Raw genomic sequence first — 14805 nt, forward strand, 5'->3', positions numbered from 1 at the left:
GGGCCCGAAGATCGCTTGTGCCCAGGAGTTCGAGCTTACCCTCTGCAACATAGTGAGACCCTTTCTTTTCTTCCTTCTTTCTTTCTTTTTTTTAAAGGCCCTGCTTTGTCACAACCAGGACACAGAGCCCAAAGTTAGGTCCTGAGGCTTTGGACTTGACACCAAGGGACGCCGTCTCCCTGGCGGAAGCAGCTCACCAAAGCCGGCAGAGAACCCAGGCTCCGTGGGGCCACGATGTGGGGCTCCGCGGGCGCCCCGGCGTTGGCCGACTTCCTGTCTCCTGGGCCAGATGCCGCTCCGCACTGCAGCAATGGTCGCATGCTGTGCGTGCCGAAGCCCGTAGCAGGAATGCTGCCATTGGTGATTTTAATTTCACCTTCCTACTTCTCTCAATAACACGATCCGCGGTTCAAACTCCAGGGAAAAGAAAACGGAATTGGCTCCAGGAGGCTCTGCAATCACCACTGGGAACTTTGGGAGGCTGGGAAGATGAAGCCAAACCACTGTGTGGGGTGGAGATGCGGACCCGGGGCGGCCGGCCTCTCCTACAGGTCTCAGGTCGGTGGGCCTGGCGTGCCAGCACCTGCCACTGGAGTGGAAGCCGATTCCTTGACAACGCCTAAGGGGATCCCGTTGCTAGGGCCGTTGCCAAGGCGGGGCCACGAGGAGGGGCTCACTTCCGGGAGGAGGGCAATTGGCAACCCGGAAGCGGTCGGCAGTGCGGCGCTGTTTAAAGATGGCGGCGGAGGAACCTCAGCAGCAGAAGCAGGAGCCGCTGGGCAGCGACTCCGAAGGTACAGATCCAAGGAGGGATGTCCGGCCCAGGCTAGTGGGGGCGATGCCGGGCCAGCTGCTCCCGAGGAGGGAGGGGAGGCAGGGCTGCGGGCCCTGCGGTCGAGGTGCGCGGGGGGTCCCTTCCTCCACCTCCGCTGCCTCCCCTCCCCCTCACAATGGAAGGAGCCACCGCAGCGACCCCCGGCCGGGAGGGAGGACGGGCGAGGCGGGCCAAGGCCGGCGGCCCTTCTCCATCGTGCGCGCCCGGGGCGGGGCCTGGGCCGCCCCGCCCTCTGCCCGGCCCCTGGACTCCTGGCTCCAGGGGCCCCGAGCCCTCCCGCCCCGGTCCTCGCAATCAGGCTGAGGCCTAGGCCAGGGCCGAGCCCCCCGGCCTGCTCCAGCGGCGACCCACGCCTTGACGGCCTCAAGTTTCGCTGGGCTACGGAGCACAAAGGTCCGGGCGGGCCGTTCGGGATGTCGCAGGCGGCCCTGGGATGTGAGGGGCCGCGGGATCTGTCCCTGAGGCCTGCGACTTTTTCTGGTAGAGCCGCCTCTTCTGGCCTTGCAGCCCCTTTCCACCTGCCTAGGCATTGTTAGTCTCCTGAGGAGATGGGCCTTTAAAAAGTGGTCCCACTGTCTTTTCCCGCCTGTGAGTTGGGCCCTGGGGACCGCTTAGGTCATTGGGTGGCAGGGACAGCTCTTTTGCAAAGCAGTGCGAAAAGGGTAGGTCGACGCCCAGCCAAGAATTTGGGATGGCGAGCCCCAAAAGGGTTGACCTTAAAAGTCATTCAGCACACACACCTCATTCTCACCGAACACTTGTGGGAACGAGAAGTGGGAAAACTGGGTCCTGGAAGGGACTTGTTCACGATGACATTGAGAGAGAGCCAGGACTCAAATTCAGGTGTCGTGGCTACTCACTGATAGCTGCTCACCGTGGGGTTGACAGGGTGGAGCTGCCCAGCTGACTAATAATCCTAGAGCACGTGCTGGTATGCCTCTAAGAAAGGTGGGGGTACTCGCCCCATTTTACAGTTGAGGAAAGGTCTCAGCCATGTGGTAGCCAAGGATAGGTATTGTGCTGAAGAGGTCAGCCTGGAATTAGACAAACCTGGGTTTGACCACAGGTCTTTGCTAGTTGTGACCTTGGGCAGATTGCTTCACCTCTCTGCATTTATTTTGTTAATTGTAAAATGGGCACCATTAACAATATCCAGCACCACAAGAGGATGAAGGCGGTGATGGAGTAAAGTGCAGGCTCACAGGAAGCTCTCCTCCAGCCCAGGACTCTGCCTCCTCGTCCTACTTTCTGCAAGAGACCACGCCTGGCCCCAGAACATGCCCAGGCTGCTGGGAAGTGATGTTAACGGGAGGAAGAGGGTGTCAGAGCTGGAAGAGTGCACCTTAGGGGTACCACGGTGCACCTGTGCCCCTTCATTTTAAAGATGAGGAAATGAAAACCCAGAAGGGGAAGGGACTTTGCCAAGATGACACAGTGGAAGTGGAGCAGAATGTAACCCACCTGTTTCCAGATTCTAAGCCTGTCCTCCTGCCCCTGGGCTGCTGTTGTCCCTGGCCCAACTGCCTGCAGTGGAGACGGCCAGGACCCCCTGTAATCCTTGGCTTTTTTCCTTTTCCCAGGTGTTAACTGTCTGGCCTATGATGAAGCCATCATGGCTCAGCAGGACCGAATTCAGCAAGAGGTGAGGGGCTGCAGTGGGCAAGGGAGTCAGTGGCCAGCAGCCCCATTGTGGAAATGCATAGGCTGGGCTTGAGGCCTGTTGTCTGTCTCTACTTTGGAAGCTCCCTCCTTCCTAGGCTATGCTAGGTACTGGTGCTTTTCTGGGGGTTGCTATGTCACTGGGTGACCAGCCCAGCCCTTTTGTAGTTATTCTGGCTGTTAGGCATGGGTCACTCCGTCTCCCTGCTGGGACATGACAGATCCCTGCCTCCTCCAGATTGCTGTGCAGAACCCTCTGGTGTCAGAGCGGCTGGAGCTCTCGGTCCTATACAAGGAGTATGCTGAAGATGACAACATCTATCAACAGAAGATCAAGGTGGGAGCCTGGCCAGAGTGGGTGGGAAGCACCCTGGGGATGGGGCAGGAGGGTGCCTGCTTCAGACGTGCTTCCTGCTGGGTCTGTCACCTGAGGGAATGGGGTGTTGGAGGACACCTCTCGTTACTGGTTCTTTCTTTTTTTTTTGAGATGGGGGTCTTGCTCTGTCGCCCAGGCTGGAGTGTAGTGGCGCGATCTTGGCTCACTGCAAGCTCTGTCTCCAGGGTTCATGCCATTCTCCTGCCTCAGCCTCCCGAGTAGCTGGGACTACAGGCGCCCGCCACCACACCCAGCTAATTTTTTTTTTTTTTTTTTTTTTGAGACGGAGTCTCGCTCTGTTGCCCAGGCTGGAGTGCTATGGCCGGATCTCAGCTCACTGCAAGCTCCGCCTCCCGGGTTCACGCCATTCTCCTGTCTCAGCCTCCCGGATAGCTGGGACTACAGGAGCCGCCACGTCGCCCGGCTAGTTTTTTGTATTTTTTAGTAGAGACGGGGTTTCACCGTGTTAGCCAGGATGGTCTCGATCTCCTGACCTCGTGATCCGCCCGTCTCGGCCTCCCAAAGTGCTGGGATTACAGGCTTGAGCCACCGCGCCCGGCCACCCAGCTAATTTTTTGTATTTTTTAGTAGAGATGGGGTTTCACCTTGTTAACCAGGATGGTCTTGATCTCCTGACCTTGTGATCCGCCTACTTCGGCCTCCCAAAGTGGTGGGATTACAGGTGTGAGCCACCGCGCCCGGCCTTGCTGGTTCTTGAAGTGCGCAGGCTGGGGCCTCAAAAACACATTGATTCAATGCTTGAACCCAGTAGGTGGAGGTTATAGGGAGCCAAGATCGCACCATTGCACTCCAGCCTGGGCAATGAGAGCAAAACTTCATCTCAGGAAAAAAAAAAAAAGGGGGGGACCGGGCACGGTGGCTCACACCTGTAATCTCAGCGCTTTGGGAGGCCGAGGTGGGCGGATCCCCTGAGGTCAGGGTTGGAGACCAGCCTGGCCGACATGGTGAAACCCCATCTCTACTAGAAATACAAAAATTAGCTGGGCATGGTGGCAGGCGCCTGTAATCCCAGCTACACCCGGGCTGAGGCAGGAGAATTGCTTGAACCTTGGAGGCGGAGGTTATAGGGAGCCAAGATTGCACCATTGCACTCCAACCTGGGTGACAAGAGCAAAACTTCATCTCAGGAAAAAAAAAAAAAGGGGGGGGCCGGGCACGGTGGCTCACACCTGTAATCCCAGCGCTTTGGGAGGCCGAGGTGGGCGGATCCCCTGATGTCAGGAGTTTGAGACCAGCCTGGCCGACATGGTGAAACCCCATCTCTACTAAAAATACAAAAATTAGCCGGGCGTGGCGGTGGGCGCCTGTAATCCGAGCTACTCACAGGGCTGAGGCAGAGAATTGCTTGAACCTGGGAGGCGGAGTTTGCAGTGAGCCAAGATTGCAGCACTGCACTCCAGCCTGGGCAACAGAAGAAGACTGTCTCAAAGAAAACAACAACAAAAAAAAGACATTGATTCAAATCTAGACTCTGCTACTCAACAGCTGTATCCTTGGCAAGTCCTTTAGTGTCTCTAAAATGGGTGTTCTCATCTATAAAACAGGGACAATAAAAGCATCTTTTGGCCGGGCACGGTGGCTCATGCCTGTAATCCCAGCACTTTGGGAGGTTGAGGTGGGCAGATCACCTGAGGTCAGGAGTTCGAGACCATCCTGGTCAACATGGCGAAACCCCATCTGTACTAAAAATACAAAAATTAACTGGGAGTGGTGGTGAGCGCCTATAGTTCCAGCTATTGGGAAGACTGAGGCAGGAGAATTGCTTGCACCTGGGAGGTGGTGGTTGCAGTGAGCAGAGATCCCGTACTGTACTTCAGCCTGAGCGACAGAGTAAGACTCCATCTCAAGAAAAAAGAAAAAAAGCATCTTCCCGTAGGATGATTGTGAGATTGAGGGAGGTGCAGGCTGGGCAGGAGCTGATGATCTCGGTGCCTATACGGGGGCTGAACAGGCTGGTGCTCAGTGGGGCAGAATGGTTGCGGGAAGGCTGTTTCCCATAGCCTGCCTCCTGGATCTTTGTGGAGAGGCAGGCAGCAGTGGGGTCAAGGGGCCACAGATTTCCTGGAAGGGCCCTGCTGCATCATTCAAACGGAGGCAAACTTCACCACCCACTTTCCAGGTCTGTGAGCTGGGAGGTTGACATGTGAAATGGGGCCAGGCATGGTGGCTTGAGCCTGGAATCCTAGCACTTTGCTAGGCTGAGGCCAGAGGATCACTTGAACCCAGGAGTTCAAGACCAGCCCAGGCAACGCAGTGAGACCTTGTCTCTCTAAATCAAAAAATTACTGGGCATGGTAGCACATGCCTGTAGTGCTCAAGAGGCTGAGGTTGGAGGATCACTTGAGCCCAAGAAGTTGAGCCACGATTGTACCACTGCACTCCAGCCTGGGTGACAGTGAGACTTGTCTCTTTAAAAAAAAAAAAAAAAAAAATGTGACAATTGGGTGTGTGGAAATAGTATCTGGTAGGCTCAGTGTAGATGTTTAGTAAGTGTTTCTCTTCCCCTGAAAGATCACAGATGCTTAGAATCCTCTATCTGTAGGGGAGGCCTCCATGGCCAGGTAGGTAACCCAGGTGATTGAAGGTGGCCAGGAAGTCAGGTGGTGAACAAGGAGGGCAGCACAGCTCAGTATCAGCCAGACAATAATAGAGAGCAGAGACCCCTGGGGGAAATGGGAGTGTCCATACCTGTAACGCCATTGTCTCCAGATCTGTTTTTCCTAGAGAAGCCAGAGGTAACCACAGCTCCTGACATCTAATAGTTGGCAGCTAATTCAAATTTTAAATGTGTGGGCCAAACACACTTGCAGGCCAGATCCAGCTGTGTGAGTTCTGTGCCCTGTGATCTACTGAGACCCCCTCCTTAGGGAGCTGGATTTCCTCAGGGTGCCTGTGGAGAGATGAAGGCACTGGCTTTGGAGCCCGATGGGCCTGGGTTCCAGTCCTGACCTCACCACTTTGAGCTGTGTGATCTCGGGCAACACCCTGAAGCTCTTGGATCCCCTTCTCTTCTCTCTGGGCGGGGACATTGTCTTCCTCACCGGGCAAGTGTGAGGGTTGAAGGAGATGTTACCACGGGTTGTAAGCAGCGGGTTGCAAATCCCCTCCTCTCCCCATACAGGGGGTGAGCTTCATTCATTCATTCCTCTTATGTCACTGTCCTCCAGCGGGACACCCATGCCAAGGCCGGCCGGTTGTACTAGACCACCCTGGTAAAGTGGACAGGCTGGGCCCCAGGTTCTTCCCACGGAGTCATCAAACATTTGGATGTCCAGAGCATGCTGTCTAAGAGGCCTCTCTCTGTCCCCCAGCACCTGCATTCTGTGCTGTGCCTGAGCCCACCTTTTCTCCCTGGGCAGAGACAGCTGTGGCAGCAGAGCCCAAGCAGGCCTGGTTACAGAGAGCTCCCCTCTCTATAAATGGCTCTTGTGAGGATCAATTAGGATGATGTTTATTCGCCCTGTGCCAAGTGCCTGGCACAGAGTGTGGGCTCAGAATGGCCATGGTGGCTGTTACAGTAGCAGCAATGATTTGGGCTCTTTGTGGTCCTGGTGTGCTACTCATTTAACATTTATTGAGCACGGACTGTGGTCCACGTGCTGTTTTAGGTACTGAAGATAGAGTGATGACTAAACCGAAAAAGTCCTGCCCTCACAAAGCTTACAGTTCAGGGTGGAAAGACATGATAAGCCAAAGAGGGCTCTGGGACATGTGGGGTATCAGAAGGCGGTGAGTGCTGTGGAGAAAAATAAAAAGGAAATGGGGATTGGGGCTGGGCACCATGGCTCATGCCTGTAATCCCAGCACTCTGGGAGGCTGAGGCAGGTGGATCCCCTGAGGTCAGGAGTTCAAGACCAGCCTGACCAACATGGTGAAACCTCGTCTCTACTAAAATTACGAAATTAGCCAGGTGTGGTGGTGCATTCCTGTAATCCCAGCTGCTTAGGCTGAGGCAGGAGAATCCCTTGAACCTGGGAGGTAGAGGTTGCAATGAGCTGAGATTTTACCACTGCACTCCAGTCTAAAGTGAACAGAGCAAAACTCCTCAAAAAAAAAAAAGGGGGGGGGGGATTGGGAGTGGGAGCATTTGCCATTTTAAACAGGGCTTGGTGAAGGCCTTGCTGATGAGGTGGTATTTGAGTAATGAACAGAAAAAGGCCGGGGAGCAAGTCCCAGGTGTCCGAGAGCAGTGCCTGCCTAGGCCTGAGGCAAGAGGGCACCTGGATGGTTTGAGGCCAGCATGGAGGCCAGTGTGGCTGGTGCAGAATGAGGGGTTGGGGCTGGGGAACTGAGCAGGGCCGTGGCGGGGGGTGTTGTGGCAAGAGAAAGGACTCTGAGGAAGATGGGGTGCATCTAGCAGGTGACTCTGGTCACTTTTTTTTTTTGAGACAGAGTGTTGCCCTGTCACCCAGGCTGGAGTGCACTGGCACCATCTCGGCTCAATGCAATCTCCACCTCCCGGGTTCAAGCGATTCTCCTGCCTCAGCCTCCTGAGTAGTTGGGATTACAGATGCCCACCACCATGCCCGGCTAATTTTTGTATTTTTAGTAGAGGCGGGGTTTCACCATATTGGCTAGGCTGGTCTTGAACTCCTGATCTCAAATGATCCACCCACTTTGACCTCCCAAAGTGCTGGGATTACAGGCCTGAGCCATCACGCTAAGCCGACCCTGGCCATTCTCATGCTGGGGTGAGAATAGACTCCAGAGGGTGAGGTGGAGGCAGGGACACTGCCAGGAGGCTTGTGCAGTAAAATCTGCTGGAGGCGGGCAGCGGGTGGTGGTGGTGAGGAGTGAGAAGCAGTTGGATACCAGACATTGAAGGGATGGATATGGTGATGGAGTCCGCAGTGACTACAAGGCTTTGGGTGCTGTGGGTGACTGAGGTGGGGCAGCCTTGGGGAGGAGCAGTTGTTCAGAGGTTGATCTCAGCTGCACTCAGTGGAAATACCTGTTGGACAGTTCAGAGGAGGTGTGCTGAGGCTGGTAAATATGAGGATCGCAGTTGGAGTTGCAAGTTGAGATTCACACTTGGGGCTATTTAAATCCTTGAGAAGCCCTTGGCTAGGGAGTGAGGTCAGAAGTTCAAAACCAGCCTGGCCAACATGGTGAAACGCCGTCTCTACTAAAAATACAAAAAAATTAGCCAGGTATAGTGGCACATGCCTGTAATCCCAGCTACTCTGGAGGCTGAGGTAGGAGAATTGCTTGAACCCAGGAGGCGGAGGTTGCAGTGAACCGAGATCGCGCTACTGCACTCCAGCCTGGACAGCAGAGCGAAACTGTCTCAAAAAAAAAAAAAAAAAAAAAAAAAAAAATTGCTTGAGACTGACGTCGTTAAGAGAGCAAGTATAATTTAAGTTTTTGTAGAGACGAGGTCTTGTGTTGCCCAGGCTGGCCTTCAACTTGATCCTCCCACCTTGGCCTCCCAAAACTGGGATTACAGGTGTGAGCCACTGTACCTAGCCATGGGAGTGAGTGTAGTTTAAAAGAGGAAGCTGGCCGGGTGCAGCACTTTGGGAGGCTGTGGCAGTCAGATTACTTGAGCCCAGGAGTTTGAGACCAGCCTGGGCAATGTGGCGAAATCCTGTCTCTACAAAAAATACAACAATTAAATGGGCGCGGCGGTGCACACCTGTAGTTCCAGCTACGCTGAAATCTGAGGTGGGAGAATCGCTTGAGCTCGGTAAGTTGATGCTGCAGTGAGCCGTGGTCTTGCCACTGCACTCCAGCCCAGAAAAAAGGAAAAGTGGAAGCTGTCCCAGGCCTGAGCAGGGCAGGGCAGGCACACCGGAGACAGCCCTCACGCCTGTGGTCACATGGCAGGCACAGTGGCTAAGTGTGCAGTGACTGTTTTCCTTTTTTCTTTTTTGGAACGGAGTTTCGCTCTGTCGCCAGGCGACACTTGCAAGTGATTCTCCTGCCTCAGCCTCCCAGGTAGCTAGGACTACAGGCATGTGCCACCATGCCCAGCTAATTTTTGTATTTTGAGTAGAGACGGGGTTTCACCATGTTGGCCAGGATGGTCTCGATCTCTTGACCTTGATACCTGCCTGCCTCGGCCTCCCAAAGTGCTGGGATTATAGGCGTGAGCCACCACCCCGGCCTCAGTGACTGTTTTCTTGCAGGTGACACACCATGTCTTGAAGGGTGCTGTATGGTTTGGTGGCTTCCCTGATCCTCAGAACTTAGAGAGATGAGGAGTGGCCTTGGAGGCAGGAGGACGACAAGGACAGGGTGGGGGCGCCAGCCCAGGAAAGGAGACATCTAGGCAGGGCCATGGCCAGTGGCCTCAGTTCTGCTAAGGGGCCAGTGCGGGTGGGGGGTGGGTTTGCCCCTCTTATTGAGGGCGTTCAGCTGACCTTGGCTAAAGCAAAAGCCTCCCGAGGGTGAAAAGAGGTGGAGGCAGCAAGGACAGCTTCATTAGGAGTTTTCCTGTAAAGAAAGTAGAGAAATTGAAGGGTAGCCAGATAGAAACGTAAAGTCCAAGATTCCCTTCCTTTTAAAGAAGTAGCCGAATGTGTATATGCTGTTGGGTCTAAACCAGTAGGGAGGGAAAAATTGATGATCGGGAAATTTACTGGGTTGATGCTTCTTTTTTTTGAGATAGGGTCTCACTCTGTCACCCAGGCTAGAGTGCAGTGGTGCCATCACAGCTCACTGCAGCCTCGACCTCCTGGGCCCACACAGTCCTCCGACCTCAGCCTCTCGAGTAGCTGGGGCCACAGGATGCACCACCATGTGCAACTAACTTATTTTTTCAAGATGGAGTTTTGCTCTGTCGCCCAGGCTGGAGTGCGATGGCACAATCTCTGCTCACTGCATCCTCTGCTTCCTGGTTTCAAGTGATTCTCCTGCTTCAGCCTCCCGAGTAGCTGGGATTGCAGGCATGCACCACCATGCCCAGCTAATTTTGTATTTTTAGTAGAGATGGAGTTTCGCCATGTTGGTCAGGCTGGTCTCGAACTCCCGACCTCAGGTGATCCACCCACCTTGGTCTCCCAAAGTGCTGGGATTACAGGTGTGAGCCACCATGCCTAGCCACCTTTTTTTTTTTTTTTTAGAGACAGACGGGGGTCTCACTGTGTTGCCCAGGCTGGTCTCGAACTCCTGGGCTTAAGCAGTCCTCCCACCTTGGCCTCCCAAAGTGTTGGGATTACAGGCGTGAGCCATGGCACCCAGCTTGGAATGATGTGCTTGAACCTGAGGGTGGGGGTGGGCTAGTGTGGAGTGGAGAGGCAGCTTAGGTGGCAGCTGGAACAAATCCTCTGAGGATTGTGGGAGGAGGCCAAGGGCAGATGTGCTGGTGGGGGCTGAGGAAAAAAGACAAGGTCATCAGCTGGGGGTGGGAGCAAGATGGGTAGGGTCCCCAGGCCAGGGGAGTGAAGTGTGCTTGCCAGGTGAAGTGTGCATGGTGGGTGGGCACCTGTAATCCCTGCTACTTGGAAGGCTGAGGCAGGAGAATCGTTTGAACCCGGGAGGTGGAGGTTGCAGTGAGCTAAGGTTGCGCCACTGCACTGCAGCCTGGGCAACAGGATCAAAACTCCGTCTCAAAAAAACAAGTAGAGGAGGGAGGCTGTTTCTAGCCCCAGGAGGGCTGTGGGCAAGGCCTGGAGGTGGGGGAACTCTTCTCAGCGTGGCGGGAGTGGGGCTGAGCTGGGCTGTGCAGAGGGCCCCAGCTGCCTGGCTGAGGTGTGGAGCCCAGCACTCCACCCTGGCCCTGACTTGCTTGCGCTGAAGTTCTCTTGGGCTGAAAGACTGGAGAAGACGCATTGGTCAAGGACAGATTCACTCACCCGTTGTTGTACAGGCCCCGCAGCACTTTAGTGACCCATGCAGCTAGTTTGTCCTTAAGTGCCCAGCTTCCTGCTGCTTTTTGGGAGGACTCTGGGCAGTGGGCTGCTCCCATTACCACATTCAGCAGCCTGTTTCAGGGGCCCAGGGTGGCAGGTGGCTGCTGGGAGCTCATTTGCCATCTTTTGTAGTGTGACCTTTGCTGGGGGACATTTCCTGGGCCAGCCCCAGTTCTGGCCTGATGTTAACCTGTCAGGGTGGGGCTGTCTCTGCAGGACCTCCACAAAAAGTACTCGTACATCCGCAAGACCAGGCCTGACGGCAACTGTTTCTATCGGGCTTTCGGATTCTCCCACTTGGAGGCGCTGCTGGATGACAGCAAGGAGTTGCAGCGGTGAGAAGGGTGGGCACTGAGGCAGGTGGGTGTCTCCCTCCTCCCTGGGCGAGTAGGAGGTGCAGCTCCACCTGAGGGCAGGCGATGGGCTGGACTCTGGCCTTGCCAGGCGGGGTGGTGCTGTCTGGGCCCTGGCGTCTGGGCTGGTCAAGGAGCCCATGCTGGGCCCGCCTTTCCCTCCCACCCCCAGGTTCAAGGCTGTGTCTGCCAAGAGCAAGGAGGACCTGGTGTCCCAGGGCTTCACTGAATTCACAATTGAGGATTTCCACAACACGGTGAGCCCTGGCACCTGTCTTGGGCTGGGCCAGGGTGGAGGGGTTCCCCTGGTGAGGACCACCCATCTCCTCCCCCTCATCTTGCCCTTTCTCCCTCCGTGGCTGCAGTTCATGGACCTGATTGAGCAGGTAGAGAAGCAGACCTCTGTCGCCGACCTGCTGGCCTCCTTCAATGACCAGAGCACCTCTGACTACCTCGTGGTCTACCTGCGGCTGCTCACCTCGGGCTACCTGCAGCGCGAGAGCAAGTTCTTCGAGCACTTCATCGAGGGTGGGCGGACTGTCAAGGAGTTCTGCCAGCAGGTGCCATCCCCCTCCCCTTTTCTCTTGGCCTGGGGAGTGCAGTGGGTCCACAGGGCCTGGGGCGGGGTGCGGAGACCGGGGCCTGATCCGCACCTGTGCCACAGGAGGTGGAGCCCATGTGCAAGGAGAGCGACCACATCCACATCATCGCGCTGGCCCAGGCCCTCAGTGTGTCCATCCAGGTGGAGTACATGGACCGCGGCGAGGGCGGCACCACCAACCCGCACATCTTCCCTGAGGGCTCCGAGCCCAAGGTCTACCTTCTCTACCGGCCTGGACACTACGATATCCTCTACAAATAGGGCTGCTCCGGCCCGCTGCTGCCCTGCTGCCCCCCTCTGCCAGGCGCTAGACATGTACAGAGGTTTTTCTGTGGTTGTAAATGGTCCTATTTCACCCCCTTCTTCCTGTCACACGACCCCCCATGTTTTATTAAAGGGGGTGCTGGTGGTGAGCCGTGTGTGCGTGTCCCTGCTCTGCTGCCCGCCTGGCTGCTCTGTCTGCTGCCCCCTCCCCCCAGGTGGGTCCCCCTGCTTTTCACCCATCCACGCCTGAGCTTCCCCAACAGGAGCAGGTTTGAGGGGCCAGGCCTCTTGGAGGCTCCTCCTGCTTCCTTGGGTTCTGCTTCCTTCCCTAAGGCCCCCCTTCACTTAGCTGGCTCAGGGGCTTATATGGGATCCTGGAAGTTCCTTGGGGACTTGCCCAGGGTCCCAGGGCCACCCACACTTCATCTGCTCCCTCACAGGCCTCATCTCCACGTCCCGGCTGGGTCCCAGACCCCAGCTTCCTGCCCTCTACCAGGGGTCTGCATGGTCGGGAGTCCTGGGTGGAGGGGCCTTTGTGAGGCTGGACCTGGCTCAGGGCAGGTGGAGGAGCTGGGCCTCCCACAGGGTGCCCGGGCAGTGCCAGCCTGGTGGAGGAGGGCAGCCTTCAAACGTGTGGGGTCCACAGTCCTCAGGTCTAGGCAGGGCTGTCGGTTCTCCACCCCCCCATCTGCCCCCAGGCCCCCTGCCTGTGCCTGCCTTGCACCCCCTCTGCTTGGGCCATGGTGTCTCTGCATTGCCTGCCTTTTTTGCCTTCACCTCTTTTCTTCCCCGCCCCCTGCACATTCGGGGTCTCAGCCCCCAGGCTGTGAGCTCCTTGGGGGCAGGCCCTCAATAAATGTGAACTGCTGCTGCCGCCTCTGCCGTCCGCCTGTGCCTCCGCCCGCCTGGCTCACCGAGAGCTCCTGCCAGCCCCTTTCAGCTAAAGTATCTGGCCAGGGGCTCCATCCAGCACCTGGACCGCCTCCTTCCCCCCAGTCAGAGCTCGGACAGTAGGAGCTGCCACAGCGTGACCTTTATTAGGCTCCTCAGGGGCGGGGCGCGGAGGGAAAGAAGGGCTGGCCGGGCCCAGGCCAAGCTGCAGGCTTTGGCGACCTCTCAGAGCTGGGAGCGGGGTCCCGAAGGCGGGTCTGAGGGCAGAGCAGAGTCAGAGGTGTGTGTGGGCGTCCCCGACCTCCCAGGCTGCCCCGTGGTTTCCCGCCCTGCTTGGGGGTGAGCGGGGGTTAGTGAGCGGGTTAGTCTAGGGCCGGGGCCGCCGCATGGGGCGAGGCCCAGCTTACCAGTCCCGGTCAGGGTGGGCTGCGGGAGCCTCAGGCTGGAAGGCAGAGGACAGTGAGAGCCCGCCCCCAGGGTGGACCGGGGCAGGGGCGGGCCGTGGGGCGGCGCGGGGCACGTACCCACGGGGAAGTAGTGGGGGAGCCGGCTCCGGTAGATATCCTCGTCCTTCTCGAGGAACACGCAGATGATCAGCCGGTCCACCTGCGCCAGGGGCTGCTCAGCCGGGGCCGGGCCGCCACGCCTGGACCCAGGATCCTGTGACTGCCCGCCCCGGTGCAGGCTTTCACCTGCCTGGCCCCACGCCCTTCACAGAGGCTCAGGGCTGTGTGCCATCATCACCCCCATCTCGCCACCGCCAGGCGCCCTCGCGAAGGAGAAACAGGGAAGAAGAGGGCGGGCCTGGCCCTGCGCTCTGCACCCTGACTCCCTGGGCGATGACGGGGGCTGGTCACTCTGGCCGGGATGCGGACCCCACCCTCGCCCGGGCCCAGGACTCACCTTGTCCTTGTGCTGCTCCAGCCACTCTCGTAGCGTTGCCAGCACGACCTCGGCCGCCGCCTCACAGGGGTAGCCTGAGGCGGGCATGGCGGGAGTGAGTCTCGGGCTCTGGCCCCGCCCCCTGTCTGCACCAGGCCCCGCCCACTCCCCGTCCGCCCCGGCCCCTCCCACTCCTGGCCCTAGCACTTCTTCCAGACTCACCAAACACGCCGGTGGAGATGCAGGGGAACGCCTGGGCGGGGAGGGGTGAGAGGGGGTTGGAACATGGTCACTGCGCCCCGCCTCCCGCCCTCCCCCACGGGCCGCCCCTTACCGCCGAGCGGAGCCGGTGCTCCAGCAGCAGGTCCAGGCTGCTCAGGTAGCAGCTGCGGAGCTCGGCAGCCTGGCTAGCGCTGGGCTCTCCGTAGGCGATGGGTCCCACCGTGTGGATGACGTCTACGGGGGGCGACGGGGTCAGACCGGCGGGGGTCTACGCGACCCTCAGCTCCCTCGCCTTCCCCTGCCGGCCTGGGCAGAAGGGGGCAGGAAACACCTTTCCCCCCAAGCGCTGAGCCTCCTCCGCGAAGGCCCCCACCCCTGTGGTCCCCCTCGAGCCTGAATCCGCACGCGCACAGCGCCCCCTCCCCGTATCTGTATGGGTACGGCTGAGACCCGAGCGCGAGTGTGGGCACGAAGGCGTTGCCCCCCAGCTTCCTCCCCAACCTCCACGCACGGTGTCCCCCATCTGCTTCCTGGGGGGTGTGGGGTGGGGGCCGGGTCTTGGCCCTTAAGGTTAAGAAGGGCCCCCTGAGGAGGTCCCCAGCACTCCTGTGGGGGCCGCACCCCTGATGTCCCAGTGACACACAGGCGCCCTGTCTGCGCCCCGCAGCTAGGGGCGCGTCGGGGACTCACACTTGGCCGGGAGCCGATAGCCGCCGGTGATCTTGGCCTTGCCAGTCTCACAGCTCTGCAGGGTCCGGCACTCGTCGGTAAGCAGGGGACCGGCGGCCCGGTGAATGCAGCCGTCCACTGCGGGGAGGGCGGGCGGGACTGAGCTGGCCTGACAAAGA

The 14805-nt window shown here is 57.9% G+C and overlaps 2 protein-coding genes across 5 annotated transcripts in view; one reads left to right on the plus strand and one right to left on the minus strand.

Moving 5' to 3' along the window:
* Positions 1-97: 97 nt before the first annotated feature.
* On the plus strand, positions 98-12839 carry OTUB1 (OTU deubiquitinase, ubiquitin aldehyde binding 1). Its single transcript, XM_010376836.2, has 7 exons — positions 98-794; positions 2416-2477; positions 2733-2831; positions 10961-11079; positions 11270-11354; positions 11463-11657; positions 11762-12839. The coding sequence occupies exons 1-7, from the start codon at positions 737-739 to the stop codon at positions 11957-11959; spliced, it is 816 nt and encodes a 271-aa protein (XP_010375138.1). The 5' UTR covers positions 98-736; the 3' UTR covers positions 11960-12839.
* A 141-nt stretch (positions 12840-12980) lies between these two features.
* Positions 12981-14805, minus strand: part of MACROD1 (mono-ADP ribosylhydrolase 1) — a 168679-nt gene continuing 166854 nt past the window's right edge. For 2 of the 4 annotated variants that reach the window (XM_030917323.1, XM_010376857.2), the window contains 6 exons: positions 14648-14764; positions 14070-14191; positions 13958-13988; positions 13757-13830; positions 13378-13459; positions 12981-13110 (listed from right to left, as the gene is read on the minus strand). In XM_030917323.1, the coding sequence (XP_030773183.1) occupies positions 13079-13110; positions 13378-13459; positions 13757-13830; positions 13958-13988; positions 14070-14191; positions 14648-14764 (458 nt within the window). In that variant the 3' untranslated portion in view covers positions 12981-13078. Of the gene's footprint in view, positions 13111-13260; positions 13296-13377; positions 13460-13756; positions 13831-13957; positions 13989-14069; positions 14192-14647; positions 14765-14805 lie in introns of all 4 variants that reach the window. The other 2 variants (XM_010376866.2, XM_010376873.2) reach the window with 2 other exon arrangements.

Source organism: Rhinopithecus roxellana, chromosome 15 (genome assembly GCF_007565055.1).
Source record: "Rhinopithecus roxellana isolate Shanxi Qingling chromosome 15, ASM756505v1, whole genome shotgun sequence".
Lineage (NCBI taxonomy): Eukaryota > Metazoa > Chordata > Mammalia > Primates > Cercopithecidae > Rhinopithecus > Rhinopithecus roxellana.